This window comes from Pyrus communis, chromosome 17 (genome assembly GCF_041283825.1).
Source record: "Pyrus communis isolate YQ-2024b chromosome 17, ASM4128382v1, whole genome shotgun sequence".
NCBI classification, from domain to species: Eukaryota; Viridiplantae; Streptophyta; class Magnoliopsida; order Rosales; family Rosaceae; genus Pyrus; species Pyrus communis.
In genome coordinates, this window is record NC_142581.1 from 21,266,611 (window position 1) to 21,289,914 (window position 23,304).

General features: G+C 36.7%; 3 protein-coding genes across 3 annotated transcripts; 1 reads left to right on the plus strand and 2 right to left on the minus strand.

Annotated features, from left to right (window-relative positions):
* Window positions 1–2,126: 2,126 nt before the first annotated feature.
* Window positions 2,127–5,549, minus strand: LOC137708713 (root phototropism protein 3). Its single transcript, XM_068447845.2, has 2 exons — window positions 4,241–5,549; window positions 2,127–2,860 (listed from the first exon to the last, which is right to left on the minus strand). Exons 1-2 carry the CDS (start codon window positions 4,979–4,981, stop codon window positions 2,318–2,320), a joined length of 1,284 nt encoding a protein of 427 aa, XP_068303946.2. The 5' UTR covers window positions 4,982–5,549; the 3' UTR covers window positions 2,127–2,317.
* A 4,889-nt stretch (window positions 5,550–10,438) lies between these two features.
* LOC137708242 (U2 small nuclear ribonucleoprotein auxiliary factor-like protein) lies at window positions 10,439–15,108 on the plus strand. Its single transcript, XM_068447277.2, has 7 exons — window positions 10,439–11,106; window positions 11,202–11,298; window positions 13,071–13,232; window positions 13,455–13,501; window positions 14,005–14,131; window positions 14,719–14,782; window positions 14,915–15,108. The coding sequence occupies exons 1-7, from the start codon at window positions 10,903–10,905 to the stop codon at window positions 14,964–14,966; spliced, it is 753 nt and encodes a 250-aa protein (XP_068303378.2). The 5' UTR covers window positions 10,439–10,902; the 3' UTR covers window positions 14,967–15,108.
* A 2,587-nt stretch (window positions 15,109–17,695) lies between these two features.
* LOC137707955 (plastidic ATP/ADP-transporter) lies at window positions 17,696–21,408 on the minus strand. Its single transcript, XM_068446906.2, has 5 exons — window positions 20,364–21,408; window positions 19,583–19,837; window positions 18,985–19,128; window positions 18,550–18,897; window positions 17,696–18,304 (listed from the first exon to the last, which is right to left on the minus strand). The coding sequence occupies exons 1-5, from the start codon at window positions 21,129–21,131 to the stop codon at window positions 17,948–17,950; spliced, it is 1,872 nt and encodes a 623-aa protein (XP_068303007.2). The 5' UTR covers window positions 21,132–21,408; the 3' UTR covers window positions 17,696–17,947.
* Between the last annotated feature and the right edge of the window lie 1,896 nt (window positions 21,409–23,304).

Below are 23,304 nucleotides of genomic sequence, written 5' to 3' on the forward strand. Positions count from 1 at the left end.
AATGTTTGGGAAATTTTGCAGCCTATATCCATCCATTTCCCGCCTAATATTTAACCCAAAGAAACTCTAAGTGTTAGTTAATGTATGTTTTGATGGGATTCACATCCTATGAATCTAATTTCAATGATCCAACCGTCAAACTTTTTTATATATGCTTTGAGATCGCATACTCCAAAATTTGCAAAAAAAAAAACATTCAGAGATCAAGTAACGAGACAAAACTTTTCAACGGTTATAAACGAAAAATCACGATTTAACAGTTATTTTTAACTCTGATTTTGATGATTTTTTACAGCTACACTCCTTGACCCTATATGAATACAATGAATGAATTCGATCTTCAATTTAAAATATTTACACTAGTGGATACCACAAAATCTTATGTTATACTTGATGAAAGTATAAATAAACTCTTAAGTGTTAGTGAATGTATCGTTTTGATAGGATACGCATCCTACGAAACTAATTTCAACGATCCAACCGTCAAACTTGTTATATATGCTTCGAGATCACATACACCAAAAATTGCAAAAAATAAACATTAAGAAATTAAGTAACAAAACAAAACTTTTCGACGGTTATAAACAAAAAAATCACGATTTAATGGTTATTTTAACTCCGATTTTGATGATTTTTTACAGCTATACTCCTTGACCTTATATGAATACAATGAATGAATTCGATCTTCAATTTAAAATATTTACACTAGTGGATATACCACAAAATCTTATGTTATACTTAATGAAAGTATAAATAAACTCGAAGTGTTAGTTAATGTATCGTTTTGATGGGATACGCATCCTATGAAATTAATTTCAATGATCCAACCGTCAAACTTGTTTCTATATGCTTCGAGATCGCATACGCCAAAAATTGCAAAAAACAAACATTTAGAGATCAAGTAACAAGATAAAACTTTTCGATGGTTATAAACGAAAAATCACGATTTAACGGTTATTTTAACTCCGATTTTGATGATTTTTTATGGCTACACTCCCTGATCCTATATGAATACAATGAACTAATTTGATCGTCAATTTAAAATATTTACAGAAGTGGATACCACAAAATCTTATGTCATGATGATCTATGAAAATTGAGGATTTTGTAAAATGAATAACATGTCAGCTTTGAGTTCCATTGGCGAGGTTACGTGGTCGTTTAGGTTTTTAAAACCCTCCAAATCTCATGAACAATGTTATTTATTTGAGTGAAAAATTAATAAAAGTAATAATAATTATTGTAGAAGTGTGAAAAATGTAATCACACGTAATGAAAAGCTTTACAAGTTTCATTAAGGGGTCATCTCTGAAATTTAGTATGTATATACTAATTTAGTATTATGTTTTACATTTTTTTGGGTCAAATTATGTTTTTCATTTTCATTTTTATTGATTTAAAATATATTTTTCTTAACGGGTAACGGGTCGGGTCATATTACCTGAAAATATTAACGGGTTGATTTCGGGTCAGGTCATATTACCCGTTTACTTTAACGGGTATTACACGACACGACCCGTTAAGCTATCGGGTATGACACGAACACGACACGAACACGAGAAACACGACACGAATGCCAGGTCTACTTTTGAGATCTAACTGCTAAGGTTTGAATATTTATACCACTGTGGTATACGTTGGATTAAATGAATATATTTGGATTTGGTTTGAATTTTTGGAAATGTGAACTACGAACGGTTTGATCCCTGTTTAGAATCCGTAGGCAGTCTAACGTGACGTTAGATGCAGCCATACAATAAGTGAGATTAAATAAACGAGACAAAGCTTTGCTTGCGAAATTGAACTAAGTAAGGAGTTTGGAATTTTATTATAAAAGGAAATCTTATGTTTTGTATATATAAATTGAATTGGGCCTATCATTGGAACTATTTCCCGAAAATAAATTTTTTCGGGCCCGAGGTGTGACAGAAACTAAGTGAAGGTCTGAACCGACTGATGTTGAAGAATTAGCGGATGAGTTGTGGTTAGGGGTGAAATGCCACTCGAACCCAAAGTTGGTGGGAAGGGGGGTGTTCTGATGTATCATCCCTTCTAAACTTAGACAAAATAAACTATATGTACGAAACTTCTTTTTTCAGATGATCATACGAAGTCTAACAAGATCCTTGACTTAGAGGGTTCCAAATTGATTTTATGTAAATTTGTACGTGAACATATTGTGCAGAACTAACGGTTATCATCACCCTTATTACTTCTAATGTCACAACACACAATAAAAAAACATACAACATAAAAGGTACGTAAAACAAATAAATACAAAAAAAAACCCATTAACCCCCAACTCTTTCTCTCACATTCAAGATACAGATTTCCTCCACTTTGGAGTAGCCCTAGCTCTAACAAGCATGGTCTTCATATCAACTGGCGTTTGTTTCCCATACCCAACCTCCCCATCTCCAGCCTCATTAATCTTCACGACGCCCACATGACCCCTAAAAGAAGGCATAATCCCCAAATTCCTAGTCCACTTAAATAACCCTTTCTTTTTGTCTTTCCTCTCTGCCTGTACTTGCATGGAGTTGCACTGGTTTTGAAGCCTAAGCACATCTTCCTTCAAGTTCATTATCTCCATCTGCATTGTTCTCATTTCACGCTTCGAAAAGCACCGTGCTGGCTGGTCAAGAAAGGGGTTCGGGCTTCTGGCGCTACCGCTGAATGAGCCACTCCAGTCAATGTTCCTGTGAAGCTTGCTCTGCTCTGAGAAGAGGACTTGGATTACTGCTCGGACAGGCAGGCGATCGTTTTGTGCTGCATGGAGAGATGCCTCTGGGGAGAGTTTTCGACTGTCGATTAGTCTACAAAGATTCTTTCGATCTTGCTTGGAGACTCCAGGATGTGCCTGTCATAATGGGAATTATATATGGTTGCATATTGATATGTCACTAAGAAAAAAAGGGCAACAATCACTGAGCAAGAGTAGCTGCTGTTGTGATAGCTTAATACGAAAACATAAAAAAAAAAAAAAGTCAAAAAGTGGCTGGAAAAGCGTGACCAAATACAAAGAATCTCACTTTTTGTATTAGCCACCCAAATAACATCAACCCCTTTTATATTAACTACTGTATAACATATAAATTCTCAAGTTTACTTATTTTGGATTGAGTTGCATGCAGGATCAGTTGAGTTTGTGAAGGAAATAATAATGTCATTTAATCTACAGGTACACTAGAATTGGGTTCACTTGAAATATGCAATGTCTGAGTGATTTTATTTTTAGAGATTTTACATTTTATGTCATCAGATTGTCGAAACACCTCATATCAATTAAACAACTATAATATTTCTACATAAACCCTACAAATATAATATTTCTCAGCTAAACACCTACAAGTCCATCTCTTTAAAGCCAAAAAACTTTTGAGAGATTTTTCAGTGTGCCTATATGCCATATGTAAATATACAAATGAAGGGAAATTTTTTTTTTTTAAGTGTCCCTCCACTACTTATATAATAACATATAACGTATATGTTCGTGCCAGACACACTAAAAAACCTCTGTAAAATTTCAATGATAATTTTCTACGTAATAAAAACCCATTTGGCTCATTGCTCACAATTGAACAACAGAAAAAACCGAAGTCAGAAAACTCTGGGACCGGCCACTATCTATCCCGAAACAAAGGGCATTTTCATTAATTTACTAGTTGTATGGGAATATATCCACCTAAAGCCTAAAACCCTTTCACATGACTCACTTGATTGTGACAACACAGCCATGTATTATACATTTAGAACGCAGAGATAAGATTCCTTGTTCATGTCATGTCTTCACCCTTCATTTCTTTCGTTACAGTCTTTTCAATAAAACACATATATGTATTCACACTCATTCATACTGTCTTAGTTAATAGCCAAAAATTGGAGTCATTTAAAACTACGGTCTATATTTAGGTTCTATTTTCGCCGAAGTTGAATTAAAACCACATTACTTGTAGTCCATTGTGAATCTAAGTTCACCCACTCCTCCTAGTGTGATAATATAGTTTGCTAAAAAAAAAAAAAAAAAACCCAAAAATTGGAAACCAATAATTGATTTTTTTTTCATTGAACACAAACCTATTATTTATCAATTAGTCTAACCAAATTAAGTAATTAATAGTTGAATTATGGGATGTTGTTGTTCGCATTCCACGTTTAAAAAAACACACTGGAAATTATTTGTTGGAACAAAGTGCAGAAACAACTGAACCCTAATCAATCAAATACTATAAGAACTTACTTTGAGATATGTATCAATTGCTCGGTACAAGCCATCGTCAGTGGCACGCGAATGGCTAGGCAGAGCCCCAGCAAGCGCTCCAAACTCATTCAAACTCAAATTCGCATCCAGGGCGGCCTCGGCGAGATAACAATCCACGAGCTTCGACACCTTCACCATGGCGGCTCCGCTCTTAGCCGCCTCATCCAAGTTCACAAACCTCTTAACTAACCTAGTCACAAGCTCGACATCCAACAAAGTCCCACATGTGTGACTAAAAGACGGTATCATGATCTCTTTCAGCGAGGCTTGGTCCAGCTGCCACGATATCCTCTTCTCCAGCTCCGCTCGGTACGCGGGCTCCACAGCCACCATGTTGGCGGTGCGGAGCAAGCGGAGGAGGAAGTTGCATGGGATGGAGTCCTTCTCGGGAGGGAGGACTCCCACTAGGGTTTCGACGAAGAAGCGTTTTCTCATCCACAAGCCGGTGATGCTTTCAGGAGAGGATGAGAAGTTGGTTAGGTTCTTTTGGTCGGAAATGTTGCTGTCGCCGGAGAGGTCCGGGAGCCATTTGGATGCGTAGTGGGTGATTATGGAACCGATGAGGTCTGGACGTACACCTTTGGCTTGAATTCCGGCTAGGGTTTTGACAAAGTAGTCCATGTCGAGTATGCATGCATCATCGAACCAGCATTCCGCCGCGAATTGGGAGGGTTTTCCCGGGAAACTGATGGATTCTTCCAAGTCTGGGTTCTTCATCATTTTTTGATGCAGTGGTAAATAGAATGTCTGGTTAATGGGATATATATACTTGATGTATTTACACTTGACATGATAGAGTAGTAAAAGTGATTTTTGGTGTTTCGTATGGATGAATTTATGTGTACCTCAAACACGGATAATGATGGATTTTTTTTTACGTGTTATCAATACATGTATTACAATCTAAGAATTGTAACATCAATAACAATATAATTTTTGTTAACAAACATATTATCTATACTAAGGAGATAGTGGAGTGAGCTCTCAATTAACTAGCAATAATGTGGTCCAAATTCGTCTTTGACGAAAATTGAACCTTAAGACCTTTGACTTACAAATAAAAAAAATTCTACTAGAACATAATATTAAGTGACAATAGTGTTGTAAGTACAGAGAAAAATCTTTTACTAACACAAAGCTAAATTGGCAAGAATGCCCTTAGATTAGTTAATGTGAACACGAGAAAAGGACATGGGTGGCTTCAGATTTAAGTAATAACGTATGGTATAACTGTCCGAGAGAGCTAGAAGGATGGATGGGTGAGGAGGAAGATGCATGGATAGAAGAGTGGGGGTGTGGGGTGGGGTGGGGTGGGGTGGGGTGGGGGAGAGGAGAGAGAGAGGACAAATGTTATAATTGCAAAATAGTGAAATATTCCTTCCTATGACACACAACGCTTTACTCTCTCGCATGGAGAACAAAATTCATTATAACACCACCCAAGATGAAAGGGACTCCTAACAGAAAATTCTCTCTCCCTCTAAAAGTTTGGGCATGGTAAAACTAGGAGAAATATATATGGGTAATAATAGGAAGACTAAATTTGTAAACTAAATGATATGTCACCGATAAGAATAAGCATGTTTATCAACGCTTAAGTAGTAAATCAATCATCAACTTTCATGTCCTTTAATTTTCAAAATTTTGTTTACAAATTTAATTTCGCTAGCATTACCCATGCTTAAGGCCATCTTCTATATATGCAATACTCAAATTTGCAATATTTAAGGTCCAAAAGTGGTAAGGGAGGTTTATTATTAACCAAGAGTTTGAGCTATCGAGTTATAGCCACTAAAGTCATCTCCAGCCCAGGACTATAGGCTAGTAATAGTGTATAAGTGGAATATTTATCGAGTTATTAGCAGTCGATAGATATTTTACCTAGTTCATTTTATATGACTAATATTAGTTCCCATTGTAAATTTTCTTTGTAGTGAGTTATGATAAAAATCAAATTTGAGTTTTGAGTTTCTGAGGCATTATTATTCAAGAACGAAAAAAAAAAATCCTAATGCATTAGAGAGGCCCTAACTTATATTTGAGTCTGAGCATTGAAGACGGCGTTCAACAAGAAAAATATTTCATGTGAAATATAAATATGCACCACCATTTTCAAAGAGGTATATCAGAAAAACATGATCAACAATATGGTTCGTAATCGTAAATGTAGTACATGCCTCATTTTTTGGGAAAAAAAAGGTACAATGCCATTCGGTGATAATCGTACTTGCATGATTATACACAAATCTAGAACCTCAATCAACCGGACAAGGATTGTCTGCCTTTCCACTTCCGGTGTCTTTCTGTGTTCTCCTATTTGTGTGGTTAAACCACGACAATATTTTATATTACTATTCATTTTTGTCTTATTATCTCTATAAAAAAACAATATAAAATATTGACGTGGCTTAACCGTGACCACACAAAACAGGAGGGCACCAGAAGTGGGAGGGCAGACAATCCTTGTCCCAATCAACCCTAGCCTTACCAAACAGACAGAAATTGGGGGATTGAACAATTAGATTACCGGCCATTCAGTATTATGATCTGGTGGTATTCCTCTTTATTTGGAAGTGAGAGGTCTTAGGTGTGAATCTCGTGGATGGAAAATTCGATGCCAAATTAGGTTGTCCATTGTGTGGTTTCGCCGAACTCCGCCTTCCTATAGTGTAAAATATCGATGTACTAAAAAAAACGATTAGATTACCTAAATTGATAACCACAACAAGTGGCCTAGTGGTAAGGCCGCATATTGTGGCTTCCTAATAAACAAACAAATGTGGAGGTCCTGAGTTCGATGCTCTAAGCTGGTAGGTCTCACTATGGTCACGGGCATGGTAAAATTCTCCATAGCCTCTTCAGATCCGGAAGAAGTAGATAACTTCTCCATAGCGTCTCCAGATCCGGAAAAGGTGGATAACCATAATTTGCCACTAGTTATCCCCTTTTTGCACCTTAAAATAAATTGATGAAAAGAAGAACGGTAAAATAGCTTGAAAAAGGAAAGATAAAAAAGGAAAGAATCACCATCTTGGGAAAGTTGACAAATGCAGATACATACAATACAAGAAGGTGATGGGATATTGCCGAGAAGGTGATGGGATATTGCCGATTCTTGATCCAATTAATGCTTGTATTCTTTTGTCCATAGATCGCTGTTTGTTGTATTTTGCATAACAAACAGCACGTGAACTTCCTTTGTTCCAAACTCTGGCTGGTATCTTAGCTGTTATACATCAAGCAACGTATAAAAGCATGCTCTGGTGTTTGGAAGGAGGCGGGCTTTTCTTGGGATCATTTTGAGCCGATGTGGTTGTTTAACATCTTAGCTGCCGACGCTAATGTAAGATTTACTTTAATTTTTGGAGTAAAACTTAAATTTTAGGTTTTAACTTAAGGAAACTAATGAAAATAGTTTGAAAATTTTGAGTTTAACAATAAAAACAAAATAAAGGGTAAAGTGAATAGTACCAGGATTGACTTTTTAGTGTAAAAATATGGTTTTTTGTTAAAATGTTTATAAAATTAAATTATGATAGTCTGCATAATTTTTTTTCTTTTCAAATGTTACTTTAAGAAAAAAAAATATCCTAAATTCATTCTTTAATAATCTTTGACTAAAAATTTAAGCCAGAAGGTTTGTAGGAGAAAAACTATTTTTTGTAGGAGAAAAACTATTTCTGAGTTAAAACCTAAATTTTTTGGGTTAAAAATTGTAAGTTTTAATCCAATAATTGAAGATGATCTAACTATTTGATTACGCGTAATTTTCAATAAAATTTATCCTTCGATAAAAAAAATGCTCTGTTGTTTGGAAGAAGGCTCAATAAGCATATGTATAAGCTAGCCCAAGGCATACATATTGTTACAGATTTTACCTAGAGTGCTTGACATGGGATTCCCTCGGCGTACGTCCCTGTTGTTGGTTGATTAGGGTTTAGGAGACCACAAGAAAATGAGACGTGCTGTAAAACTATTTCGAGGTAATTGTAGTAATGATCCTCAACTTTAACTTAATTGGAGCCTTGATTCCTGAACTAAAAATCCGTGAGTATTGGTTCTTGAACTTGTTATAATGTGGAACAATGTTCCTTTTAACAAACTCTATTAGAACTTCCATTCAAAATAAAAGGTTTAAAACCAAAAAAAAATTGAATGGAAGTTCTAACATAGTTATAACAAGTTTAAGGACCAATACCTACGAATATTTAGCTTAGAGACTAAAGCTGTAATTGCGCCAAAGTTCATAGACTTTTGCTCTAATTTTCTCAAAATTCTTTTTTGATTCTTTGAAAACATGCATGGAAAAGATATTGAGTGGTGAAAAGTTGTAACTAGTCAATGTGAAGACACTGGATTTTCTTGGGCGGGACGAGAAAGATAAGGAGACAGTTGTTGAATATGCCACAAGGAAACGACGATTTCTAATGCTCCTATAGATTTGTTGTCAAACGCGTTGATAGACCCTGAAACATGACAAGTCAGTAGTCACTTGATTGAGTAGGGATTTAAATTACAATAATGATTGATGAATGTGAAATTTGTATGAACACTTATTTGTTTGTCAACCCTAGCAAGCTTATCAAATTATTGTGTTGAAATTGAATTTTAAAGTTCATTTTTTTTTTAATTTTTCATTTATGATAAAATACAATATGATTTCATTAAAAACCATGAATAAGCTACTCAGTACAAGGGATGAAGAGATCCTCCTCAATCAATTATATCACAAATCAATGAGGGGGTTTTCATCAAACCAAGTACTATCACCTCCTTAGAGGGCAAAACGAGCAAGCCTATGGGCAACATAGTTAGTTTGACGACGAACATGAGACACAGTAGCTTCAATGACCAAGTGCAATAAGGATTTGGCATCTTCAATGATAGGTCCGGTAGTAGACATATTCATAGAAGACTCCTTTAATGCATAAGTGATCTGAAGCGAATCACTTTCCAACAAAATATTTTGGAAATCCCTTTCGATCGCCATCAAAAGACCCTCTCTAGTTGCAAGTGCTTCAATGTGAATAGAAGAGAAGATATCCCCAAATCTTCTACTCGCAGCAGCCACACAAGTTCCATGTGCATCCCGAAATATCAACCCCACACCACCCAGATTAGTCTTCTCGCACCAGGCTCCATCCACATTAAGTTTGAGCCTCCCGGGTGGAGGACAAGACCATTTAGGATCAAAGCCTACACAGCAACATGGGAGTTGGTGTTGTTACGCACTTAATGTTTTGTTTTGGTGTTTATTTTATAAGTTAGGACTCAAAAACACACACATATACCCACTCAATAGTACAAAGATTGCAACCACAAAGGTTATGTAGCTATTGAATGGTAAAAAAACAGATCGAGGGTAGGAGGTTTCAGTCGGTATAATTGAAGAGATTAAAAGAAAGAAACAGTTTTTTTTTTGTGTGGAAGGAAATGGTAATTTATTGTCGTAAACAAAGGTATATCAATTGGTCCATTTACAAAGTGAAGTACAAATCAAAGATATGAACCAGCTAAGCAACAAATAAAGAGCCAATACAAGGATTTAAGCCCAAAACAAAAGAACAAACTCTAGAAATCCTAACTACTCCTTTATCACAAGAACCGCTGCCACCATTATAGCAAGTAAGGAATAGCAAAGAACAAGCCTCGACAAGACATCTGTAGAAGATGGGATTGGAGTTTCATACTTGAGCCAACCTATGTCATTCTCAATCGATCAAGGAAAAGAACCACCATAGACTTGAATCCACAAATGTGGTAAGGACTGGGATGAGAATCAACAACAATATAAGGCAAAGAGAGAGTAAAATTTGATAAATCTAGGGCTTGATATCTGAGGTAAGAAGCAAAACAAGTGCTAAGGAGATGAGGTGGATGTGGCAAGGATGAAAGAAAGTGGTGGAGGAAGATGAAAATCTATAGATCAAGAAAGAGAGAAAGGAAAAACATAAACTAGAAGAAAATACAAGACGCGCATACCACCTAAATTTGAGACAACTGCTCAGAAAACTAAGATAGAAGCTCAGATAGCCTAGACAAAATGCTCAAGAAAAAGAGGAATTGCCGCTGACCCCAACTGAAGCAAACAACGAGTCTGAGGCGAAGTGAAGCAGGTGTTGGAGACGGGATTAACAATCCTCTCCTTTTGGAGGAGGGGGGTCTCGCTAAGGCTGCGTAGCAAAGGATTTAGTCTACTAGAGTTCGACTTAATCCCATTAAAGTCGGTCCCTTTCTCATACCAAAATGAACTAGTAACCCACTCCAGTCTAGTAAAACTTAGTAAGGCCAAACAAACGTGCCCATATATTTTGAATGAAACTTCAAAACAAAAACAAAAACAAAAAAACGGAAAAAGAAATCAAAACGCCGTCGTTCATTCTTCTTCCTCTCCCAAACGAACCTTCTCTCCCTCATTCATTCCACACAACGATTCCCAAGGCCAACCGGCAAAATCAATTTCCCTCGCCGTCCATCCCCTCCCCCAACAATTGTAACAGCGGATTAACATCTGCAGATTGAGATCGACAACTCCATATTCGACGCTACAGTTGCCAATCGACCCGACGAGGTCAGATCTTCGAAGCCACTAACGCAAATTGGTAAAGATGAGCTTGGGATGGAGGATTTGAAGCCAAAAAATGGAGGGGTTAGAAGTAGATTTGAAGCCCATATTCGGGCAGCCCAGGGTGGAGGGGCCGGCTAATGCTTTGACTCCGCCGCGGCAGTTCCTGTTCCACGTCCATGGCTCCACCGCTGGTCCTGCGCACCTCAGAATCCATGTCACCGATTTCCACTCCAATCACTGGGAGGCCGTGCGCTCCGTCTCCCAGCTCGACGATCTGGTATTTCTTCTCCCAAAATTTTCTAATTTATTTATTGATTTTGTTTAAATGTGTTCATGTATGTATGTATGTAAATTGTAATTGGTGAGTTGCAGAGGGACAGCATTGGCATAGGGGGGTCTTGGTCAGAGTTCATAGAATATCTTGTTGCTTCCCTAAAGTCTCAAGACGTAAAGCTTGCTTTCGATGATGGTACATACTATATACCCTTTTCTTTTTTAATAATGAAATGAATCATTCACCATTCCATTCCTGCAATACTACTGCTGCTACTACTACTAGAGGCCGGTGTCATTTTTGTTTCCTTTTTCCAATCATTTGGAATCATCAAATTACTAGAGTGAATTATGAGTTTTTCTACCTTTATATGCGGTGCCGTATTTTATGTGTTCCTAATTTAATAGCAAAGAATGGTGAGGCTTTAGGAGCATGCTGTTGTTTTACCAGGGCCGGGATTTTACGCAAATCTCTAATTGGTTTATGACATTTCTTGGTCCTGACTGTGCTTGAGTAGTCGTAACTTTTATAGACATGATAACGGTTTATTCTTCAACTTCAATGTATTTGAAAGAAGTCTGAACAAATAGTTTTTTCACCTGGTTTTGCTTGAAAATGAGGAAGCTTGAGAGTGGAATTCAGACTTCCATTTAGCTTGAGGGGAATTAGTCATTCTCAATGTGAAAAAAGGGAAAACCCCTAATTTCATATTTTGACTTAGAAATACTTGATATTCCCTTCAAGTCTCTTCAGATGCGGAAAAGTCAGAAATTTGATTATTGAGTGTTCAAAGTCTAATTTAAGACGACTTAACACATGTATGGCATAATTATTCACAACTCAGCAGTAACTCTCTTGAACTCGCATGTTTTACTTGTTAGTTGTTACTCGTATTAACCCTAGTGCAATTACGTAGCTCTTTGAATGATAATTATTCTTGTAATGTTTTGGAGTCTCTACCAAAAGCTCTTCTTTATTGGTATTAAGCTCAATATGGCGACCATACGTGTATCCCTTTCCCCTTCCGTTATTCAAATATGTTCAATTGATTAAAAGTATTTTTGTTGGAACGTTGATATAACTAATGGAATGTTTAGAGTAGCCCCATTACCCCACCAAGCACCCAAGGGGCAACCAGAAAACGCCTCCCGTCCAAAAAACAACACCCCCCCCCCCCACCCCCCCCCAAATCTCTCTCATTTGTACATTTAATGTTGACTACATCTCTCACAAAGATGAGGTGAGTCCCATCTCTATGAAAGATTTGTTCAGTAAATGTGGTCCATGTAGTCGTACTCGGTTTGTTAGCTGTACAAATTTTATTTTTTACCATTGAATTGTATAATCATTTGAGTTGTGCTAGCAACAGATTCTAGCTCAGGCGCTCCATCAGTCCAAAGCTTTTGGTCAAGTCACGTGTCCAACTTCGTCCAACTTCTTAGTTTCCTTTTGTTTGCTTGTTTTGAAGACTGCCTTTTCTATGTAATTAGGATGTTGCCACTGAACTTCATATTTATTTTCGACAATTAAATAAATTAAAAATTCAAATAAAAAGGGAAAGGCATACCACTGACTCACAGAATTTTAGCCCACCATCACCCCCACCCCCACCACCCCACCATACCAACCACCCCAAAAACTGAATCCTTCGAATAGTTAATCATCCATCACCATCAAATTAATCACTTCTAGCACCGCTCTAATTATATATGCTGACTGAACCATCCAGCCTTAAAAAAATGATGCTAACTTGAACAAGCTATAAAAAATTCTTGACACTTTGAAAAGTTTTTTATTTTAATGTTTTGGATGGACGAGTAAAATTTTGAGCTGTTTTTTCTTAGGAATAAAAGCTGTGTATGTTAACAACATACACAATCTTATATCTGCAACAGCATGTAGATGTATAAACTTTGATAAGGGAAATATGCTCAATGCTTACGTAGACTCTGTTATGTGTATTTCAGGTTGTGCACATGCAAAATTAGTTGCTCAAAAATCAAAAGGAATGCCTCGAATTTCCATTTCTCTCACAAAACTTGTGGGTACTGCTGCTAGTGAGGCTATTGCAAATCTATCTCTTCGGCTTTTCGGAGAATTTAAAAACCTCCATGAGTCTTACGTGGAAGGTCAATATCCTACAGCAGAAGGCTGCATTCTCATTTTCTTGCCTACTTTGAGTTTTTCTTAATTGGCTATTACACCTTCTATACTTACTGCATCACGTTTATTTTTTCAGACATTATTGTGTATCTTAAATCCCTTGTTTGTGCATCTCTGCTTGATTTGTTCACTTGTTATTTCTCTTCTTCTTGTGCTGGAATTGATTGTACTTTCTCATTGTGCTTCAGAACAACAGCGCTCTGTTGAATTGTCAAAAGTGATATCAGCAGAAAAGGTAGGCCTCCCTGCTGCACTCTATTATTATTTAAAGCATTTATTCTGTGTCTTCACACATTCTGGGACACGGAAAAATGTCAATACTATACTGAATTATGTGTCTACGTATTCCTACACGGAAGAATATTTGGCATGTTCCCGGTGTTGGAGCCAAGATTTTATCTTAATGGGAGCATGACAATAAAGCTCTCAAATATTGATTGTTCTCGTATACTTTCAGCATGGTTCTCTCCTTAGAGTTGCTCCTCTTCCTGACTATACAGTTTCATAGGTGAAATACTGAGTGACACTGTAGCAAACCAGCCAATAATGAATAGTTCGTTTTTCCAGTTGGAGTTTGTGGTTACTCTATGGTTTCAGGATTACGTTTATGTACCGTACATCATTTTTATTCATTGTTGATGTGCACTTTATCCAGATTTTTTATTCTCTGTCCACTAATTTATCTTTTAGTTATCACCAGTCCATTATTTACCTAAATTTGTTTCTTATATCTGTTAGGAAAAAAATGCTAGTATTCAGAGTCAACTGGAACAGTATACAAGAAGGCAAAAGTTACAAAGGATTAATTCCTCAGATAGAGCAGATGCTTCTGGACTATTCAGCAATGGTGTAAATAATTCTCCAGGTGTGATTTAATTGTTTCTGCCTAAAGCATTTGCCGTTTTGGTAAAGTGAGAAGTTCCGAGTTTCCCAAACAATGCAATTTGTGCGTGCGCATTTTCATATTAGTCAGATAATAGAAAAGAAAAATTAAATTGTTGATCATGTTGCTGGTTCTTGATAAATATGTAGGTCAGCTTCCAAATATCTTCTTCTGTGCTTGTTTGCATTGTTGATTGCTTTCCATGTAGCCATGAGTTCAGGTTTTATTATGTTCAGTCTTAGAGCAAAATATGCAAGAAGAAATGAAAAAGATAAGTAAGTTTAAAAGTTAAGCTGCGTCTGTGTGCGACATCATTCAGAGTGCATGGTAACTATGTGGGATTTAGTACATTTCTTAACTATGTTAGCCAATATTATTCAGTAATCGACAGAGCTCATCCGAGTCTCAAATTTTTACTTTTGAGCATATATTCTTGTTGAGTAACTATATTTATTTTGTTGTCTTTGTTCTTTTTCCTCTATTCCCTGCTTACAGTTATTGGGATTCATCTCACGCAATTTTGTATTATCATCGTGTATCAACTGAACATCTCTATGTTATTGTGGCAGAGAAACGAGCAGCTCGTGATACCAACTCAGCAACTGCCAATCGGGTTGTGCCTGCATATCGTAGGTAAGTTTGTCTCTCGAACACACATCAATCCCTTCTTTCTAAATTTACTGTTATATATTTACCATATATACGAGAACAATCAAGTGAGTGCTCCGGTTCGCTTCACATGAATAACAAATTTATTCTTAACAGGGCAAAAGTAAGAGGTGCTGTTCTGCAGGACACAGAAGATGAACACAAGTGAGTGCTCCGGTTAGCTGACAATTTGTTGAGCGCCCGGTTCTGTAAAAATGCATATTAAGAGTGAGTCTGTTTGTTTGTTTTCTACTTGTAAATTCAACAGTTGAGAGTTAAATAGTTTCAAGGAAAGGTTATGTTTTGTAGCATTCAGTTTAATTGATTTATTGTTTAAGTCATAACATCACGTCGGGTGGCATGGCAGAACAATCACGCACACTATCCCTCAAGTCCATTTTAATTGATCACAACCTATCTCATTTAACCCACCAAAAGGGGCCAGGGTTAAGGGAGTGGTTAAGTTTCACAATAGGTTAGTCATAATAATTTGGTTTAAATTTGTTTTTGGCGATAATCGAATCTAAAATATCGGTAAAATGAAATGGAACCAGATGGGTTTATGTTCATGGACAACCCAAATCATACTGTCACTGTTGACGAAATAGAACAAGTGCAAGAAGTAGAATTTTCCAAGGCTTGTTCGGAAGAAGGCTCAATAAGCACGAGGATTTTGCTCCATACCACGGAAGTGAGACAAAGAATGAGATAAGAGTTATGCTTCTTGCGATGGCTGGTTGTCTCCACCAACTCTATGCTGGTGGTGGCGGTGGCAGTGGCCGCGGCTGCGGGTGACCGTTATAGTAGGTTTCTTCGCTTTTTGCTTGTGGCCATTTTGGTTGCATGGGCCTCCTCTTTACTTGGGTTGAGATTAATGGTTAGGCTTAAAGTAAGCAGTATTGTCTACTTCAGTATGGAAAAGGATCATCGCCGAATCATTTTTCTGGAGATCTTATGATCGTGATCGTTCATTGTATATTGTGCGGTTAGAAATTATTTAAAATTTAAAATTAAATATAAATAGTACCTAACGAAAACTAACCGTACGATATACGATGAATGGTCAAGATCACGGGATCCACAGAAAAGGGATTCGGCCATGATCCTTTTCTTTAGTATGAATAGACAAATTGGACCCTACGTCTTTTTTTTCAATAAAATACTCTTATGTGATCCAGTCCTTCAATGAATTATGAATAATGCTAGGCAAGCACACAAAACCAAATGATGTGATACCAATCAAATTTGTATTTAAATTTAAGTAAGCAAAATTATGAATAATGCTAGGTAAGCTTCATTTGGGGCTGATAGTTATGCTTATCACTGATGGTCTATAGTTCCAGGATTTTTTGCCTCAACACAGGCTTGTGACATTTTATTTTGCCTGTATTATCGGTTTCGTTGATCATTTGATCATGGCAAGTATTGGCTTAGTCCCCCTAGTTGTATTGTTTCTTTTACTTTCCTTTATATTTCTTAATAAAAATGGTGGAGAAGGGACGCCGGGGGGGTGGTGGTATTTCTAGGTCTAATGGTCCTCACCCCTATGGTGGAGGGTAGGCGCCTTGCACTCGACCATTGCCGAATAGCTAATCTCGCTTAATCTTTTTCCAGTGAACTTTAAAAAAAGTATGAGAAATGCTAAGAAGACTCTCAAAGTGAGACTCTCCATGGACTATTCCAGCTCATACTTTAACGTTATTTCTCGTGCCAATATAATATAACATTGTTCCAAAAACATGAGGTGGCAGAAAGTCCATGGAGAGTCTCAATTTTAAGAGTCTCCTAAAGATTTCTCTACAAGTAAATATAATTACGAGGATCCCTACAACATAGCTGATTGGTACAAAATAAGTAGTAATCAACCCATCATACCTTTCCTTATTAACGTTGATTGAAGGCCAACGAAGGAAAAATATCATAGGAATCTCAACACTCTCACTTAAATTCCAAGGCAAATTTGGATGGATCCAAGACCACCCAAATGTCCCGCAAGAGGGAACACTCTTTTGGTGGAGTCATCGCCATTCCCTTTTATCAAAACAAGTTTCGATAATGGCTATAAAATATGCAACCCGACTAGGCCGCCGGTTCAATTAATAAACGATATAAGTTTGGCTTCTTAAGATTGTCAAGGAGTTCTTTCTTGATATACTTTTGTGAAAGATTTATGAAACTTCGTCTTTATGATCAACACAATCCATGTTATAATTACTATGTAAAGATCATAACTATAAAAAAAAAAATTTAATTTAAAATCAACTATTGCAACTCTCCGACCATTTGTTTTTATATCATTCGATCAGTAAACGATTTCTTATTGATTTTTTGCATAAATAATATGTAAAAAGCGATATAATAAATATGAACAATTCCGATCATACACATAAAAAATCATGAATCGATAACAAAGTATCTTGAAGAGAATTCATCATCCATTAATGAGACAAGTGAGTTTGTTAAAAAAGCATGACCATGTTGTCATTTTCCATCTTGTTCTTCCCACCATGAAAGGCACTGGCAAGTGTGAGCCATATTTTATGCGAATTCAACGAAGTTGAACCATATTGGAATAAAAATTGTCAGCCCACTGTGTATTCAATTCTAGTTCATAAACAATTTAACTCAGAACTTCCGTTGCAGTGTAGTGGTGGGTTGTAATTGTCCTTATGATTAAGATTTTTCTTTTCAACTCACTGTGTTTAACAAATTCTAGAAAATAAAACTCCGTCATTTCAATTTCCGTCATTTTAAAATTTCTTAGTAATCATAAACTTCCTCGACCAAACAAAGTGTTAAAAAATAATATAAAACTGAATGGATCCAGTTAGTCCTTAAATAACCCAGAAAGAAAACAAAAATAATAATCTGAGAAAATAATAATGATACCACATAAGATTAGAAATCAACCAAGTTTATTTCATCGACGTAAAAATTCAATCAAATATTTCTACAAAATATTAGTAGCAACTTCAACTAAACAGATAATGTAATTTCAGTATCTATGGAAAACTGGACTTTGAAGAAGTCATAAGCTGCTTATTTTCAAAGCAAACTAAGATCCTACCAACCAATAACTTCACCAAATATTTGCTTCTAGATCTCATCAACCCCACTGATTCTTTCTGTTTGGAAATCAAACACGACACGTTACATGTTGCGCGGAGGTTTAGTTCCACCGGTTGAGTCTCCGGCTGTTGGGTTCAGCACCGAGTCGCTCGCAAGAGAACTGTTCCCGCCTCCCTCTTGAGCCACAACTGGGATCTTAACTGCCGCTCTTTCCATCTCCTTCTCGAGCTCTTCCTCCTGTCGCAGTGCAGTGAACTGTTTGTCTAGGGAACTGGCTGCTGCCAGCCATGCAAGAACAATCACCAGTAGTACTCCCCCGAGGTAAGGTGTTGAGTTGGCGAGTGATCCGAAGGTTAAAATCATAAACTGCTGAATCAGAGCACCACCAGACTTCCCCAATGGGTTGCAGACAACATCAATGGCCGCCTTTCCTTTAACCTACAGCAAGAATTTAACAAGGAATGTAAACACAAAAGGCCTCAAAAGGAAACTCAAATTAGAAAACTCGAACTTTTCCCGGATTAATGTCATTAACAAATGACAGAAACCTCGCCTCTACAAAGAAAAGATCCATAATTCAATTCGCCCGTCTTAACTGATAGGTGAAACAAATAAATAGAAACAGCAATAGATGACACCATTTGCAAAGCCAAATTCTAAACCGCAAGAGTAAGAGTCCAAACCTTGGTGTCCTCATCCAAGGGAATGTATGCCATTTCTTTGCATGGGTCAAACAAGCTGTACTTGGCACTCTTGCTGAAAATGTTTTGCAGAGCACCCACATATACTGCTGCAAGAAGAGGAGTCATCCCGAGGCTTGCAATAGCCGGTGAAAGTGGGCCACCGAACAATATCAAAGAGAAGAAACCAACTCCAGTGAGAAGTAGCACTGTAGGTGTGATCTTTGCAGCAACTCCCCATCCATACTTTTCAAATATAACTTGGCTGAGCAACATCATTGTGAACGTTGCTATTCCGGTGGCAGTTGAGAAGTCGCCCATGAAAGAAGAGTACTCATTTGGGCTTGGAAACTGCACGAGTAGAGTAGCAGGAGAGAGAGAGGCCAATTAGTAAACAATAAAATAGGCAAAGATCATGTCAATTGGGTTACAGTATACCTGAGCTTTGAGCTTCGATTTCCATGTAACCTCCACAACGTTGATACTGATACCATATGCAACCACCAAAGTCGCAAGATCACGGATGTATGGTGAAGACACCAAAAATTTCAAACTCTCCATTGTCCCCATCTTTGGCTTCTCCTGCGAAGTAAATGAGAGTTAAAAAAGATGCATCAGGTCCAAATATAGGGTTTTGAATTCACGGATATATTCACATTTTCGGAATTCCTTCCGAATAGTTTAGAAAAATTAAAACTGGGGACAATGGTGTCCCTTCATAACAAATGAGGCGTCATTCAACTAATATAAAACTTCCATCCATGCCATAAGAGTTATTACCAATACAATGAGAAACAAACATAGCTTCATGAAGATTTAAAAGAAAAAAAAAATGGCTCTAATAAATTTCGGAATCATTCAAGCACTTAATAACCAAAATTAAGAAAATAGAAAACAACTAAACAAGTGACCGGAATATGTACAAGATAGTAAACAATAAGATGTTACTTTTTCAACATGGTGCTCATAAACAGAAGAGACCTAATGTCAGGACCAAAAATAACAGATTCATGTAGATGCGACAAAAAGATATTACCTTCTTCTTCTTGCTACGGGTGGGAAGAGGAACGTAAGCGTTTACCCACCAGTATAGGCCACAGATAGCGAACCCCAACATCACCACAATGCTCATCATCCCCCTTAAGGACATAGCCCAGCCATCAACTCCAGGACCCAAATTTTGCCTCAGTTTAGAGAAATACTTCACCGTTCTGCCTGAGAAAATTAAAGCAACATTCGCTCCCAATCCAAAAAGAGGGTAGAACCTCTTTGCTTCCTCAACAGTAGTTATCTGCACAAAATGCATGTAATATTTAGTTATTTACAGTTCCCGTCAATAACAGTGATGCAGACCTCAAATTTTGACCAAGGAAAACTTCGACAGTATCCCATAAGCATCCATATCTTGTTATACAACTCAAACAGGGTTGTTGCAAAATAAAATGTAAGATGAAAAAACAAATTCCGATACAAATCACAGGATATAAACATGCTTTGAAAGCCAGAACCCTTGAGCAGAAAGTTAGTTCTTGTTCAATATGCTGTGCCAAATAGCAGATAAAGACATCCAAAAAGGAATCTAGCATATTTTGCCTGCTTATTAAATAAAACAAGCTTCCAATTCCAATCTTAAAAAACATTTCAGAGCAACTGACACATCGTACAGACATATATCATAGATTGTGCTCACATAATTCCCCAATCCTATACAAATATATACAAAACTATGATGTACAGCAGAAAATAATCATCAAACAATCATCAATTCATCCCAGAATTATATTCTTGGTAAGATAAGATTATGTCAGCGAAATTACCTGATTGGCAAAACCCCAGAAAAGCACAGAAATCACCACACTCCCCCACAATTCAGCCATGACATAGAACAAACAAAAGCTCCAAATCCTCAAAATTGCAAGAGGGCCGAGGAATCTCGGGCCGAGAACGTTGAGAAGACTATCAGCAAGGGCTTCAGGGTGGATATAGCCGCTGAGCGGATACAGGACGAATCCAAACGCCCCGAAAAAGGCGATAAAGGGAAGAATAACAGAGTAGAAGAGAGCCTTTTTGGACAAAACATTAGAGAGTTTTGTGTAGAGCAGCATAAACCCAACAGCCATAGGAAGATTCACCCAAGTCTTCAAAAATGGTATAATTTCTGCACTGCTCCCTTTGGCTGTCACAACCAACACATCCTTTGTGTCCCTGAGGATTGTGTAATTGAACAAAATACAAAAGAACATCAACCCAAGTGGGATGATTTTCTTGAAAGTCACAGTCTCAATCCCAAAGACCTTGGGCTTCTCAGGTTCCCCAAATGCTGGCTGCCCATCACCTGGTGAAGCAGCAGCTGCAGCCTCAGCCCTGCAGATGAACAAGTTCCTCTCTTTTGGGACAACCCCATGATTTTTTGGGACAAAGCTTGGAAATTTCTGGAACCCATTGGAGGATAGAGAAAACCCAGCTGGGGTTTTGGGTTTTGTGGAGAAAAATCTCTGCTTTAATCCCAAAGAAGATTGAAAAACCCTGGTTCTGGGGTTTGAGGGAAGAGAGAGAAGCCCTTTGGTTTGTAGGACACCCTCCATGTCTCCCTTCTCTTAGGCTCCTACAGGAAAATACACGGGTATGGTTTCTCAGGAGAAGAACATGAAGAGAGAGAGATAAGGGGAGGAAGAGGGGGGAGAGAATCGAGAGATAATGCGGCTGGCTCAAGGAAAAAGATTTTCAGAGAAGTGTTAAAGGGCAGATATATATATATATATTTTTTTTATGAAAAATGAAAAATGAAAAAAAATACAAATTTAAGTGCAGATTTTTTTTTTCTTCAAGTTTGGAAGATTAAATTAAAAAATTGGGCTTTGTAACCTGTGAATCATAACCAGAAAGATAAATCTCCCTCGATGAAGAAGAAGACAGAAAATTAAATTAAAATGTAAGTGACGTTTAACTCTTGAATTATAATGTCAGTTGAAATTTACTATTCAACTTTTTTTTTTTTTTTTTTTTTTTTTTTGTAAATTAATTCTCTAAACTTTCAAAAATTGGCCAATTAAATCTCTTGCCATCAAATTTTAACTGATCATTCATGTCAAATTGAAGGACAAATCATCCAGACAATTAGACACCAACTTGTCTTTGCGGGTGGGGAGGGGAGTTAGGAATCGTTGTTATCAATTTTTTTTCTTTTATTACTTATGATTCTTTAATTTTATTAATTTGGGAATTAGATTTAAGAAAAGTTAATAAAAAAAATTAGATAAAATCTCGTCAAATCTGAAGTGAATTGCCAACTTTGAAAAGTTTAAATCTTTAATTTATGAATAAGTCAATTTTAATTGACATTAAAGTTCAAGGTGTCAAACGACATTTTACTCAAATTAAATTAAGCAGAGATGAGTGAGAATGGTCAAATGAGACTGCGAGAGGAGGCTAATTCGGAAAATTGAATTGGTAAGAGACACAATCGGGGGTTGATGGAAAGCCAACAGGATTCTCAATGGATCCTTTTGGTGAAGATCTTGACGATTCGTAAATCGTGTTCGTTCATCATATATCATGCAATTAATCTTTGTCAGGTACTATTTGTATTTAATTTTAAATAAAATTATTAAAAATCTCTAATCGTACGATAAACGAATATGATTTACAGATCCCTAAAATCCTCACAAAAACATCTAACCTGAATTCGGATTCTGACGGAAGGGAATCCCCAAAAGAGGCAAAAGAATGATTCTTGTGGCAAAGTGCATTGACCAAAATGCACCCATCTTGTGGCTAACAAAAACCCCCCTTGAATGGGACAAGATAAAGATGAGCACTTTGCCCTTGAGATATTTTTTTTACTTTTTGATACTTGGAGTTGGAGTTGAGGGACTCAGGCTTCATGGCATGTGAAAGTTACATGTGGGGTTGAAAATTTGTCATTCAATTGGACTTCTGACATTACTAGGGTTTTTGCTTTGGCATAGACCATTTTTTCTAATAATATGACCGTATTTTGTGTCAGAATATTCATACTCATTGTATGTTATTTATACGGCAGATGCTTAACTGTTGGATCTTCGTTGATTAATTAAAAAAAGTTTTAACGAAAAACATGCAGTACTGTTTATTTTAACGAAAAATCATATTTTTATACTAAAAAGTCAATCATGGTACTATTCATTTTACCCTTTATTTTGTCCTTATTGTTAAAACTCAAAGTTTTCAAATATTTTTCATTAGTTTTTCTTTAATTAAATGGTTAAAATTTTGAAGCAGAGGATGCACAGGAGCATAGTAGAAAGTTTTGTGTTAGAGCTGATAGGTTCAATTACAAAGGACATTACTAATCAAAGTTATATTAAGGTCACATTTGTTATGCAAGAATACTAACATGAAAAGTGAATTGGTTTCCATTCCATCCAAATTTGTTGTTCGGTTTTTTTTTTCTTTTTTTCTTTTTCTTTTTTAATATTTCTATTGGTTGGAGTCAATTATGTTACAGTTGAATTGCACTACATACAGGTAAATAGAAGGTTTGAACTCAAGACGCACTTTATTAAAGAAGAAGATCATATTTATTAAAGCAATACACCACTTGTAGATAAGTTCACTTGTAACATTTTTTTATTTACTTGTTACATGTATCTTGGGAGCAATAATTCAGTGCCAAAAACAATAGATTTGTCCAAGTAGGGATAGAGGAAAGAGCTCACCAAGATCGGACAAGGATTGTCTGCCCTCCCACTTCCGGTGCCCTCTCGTGCCCTCCTGTTT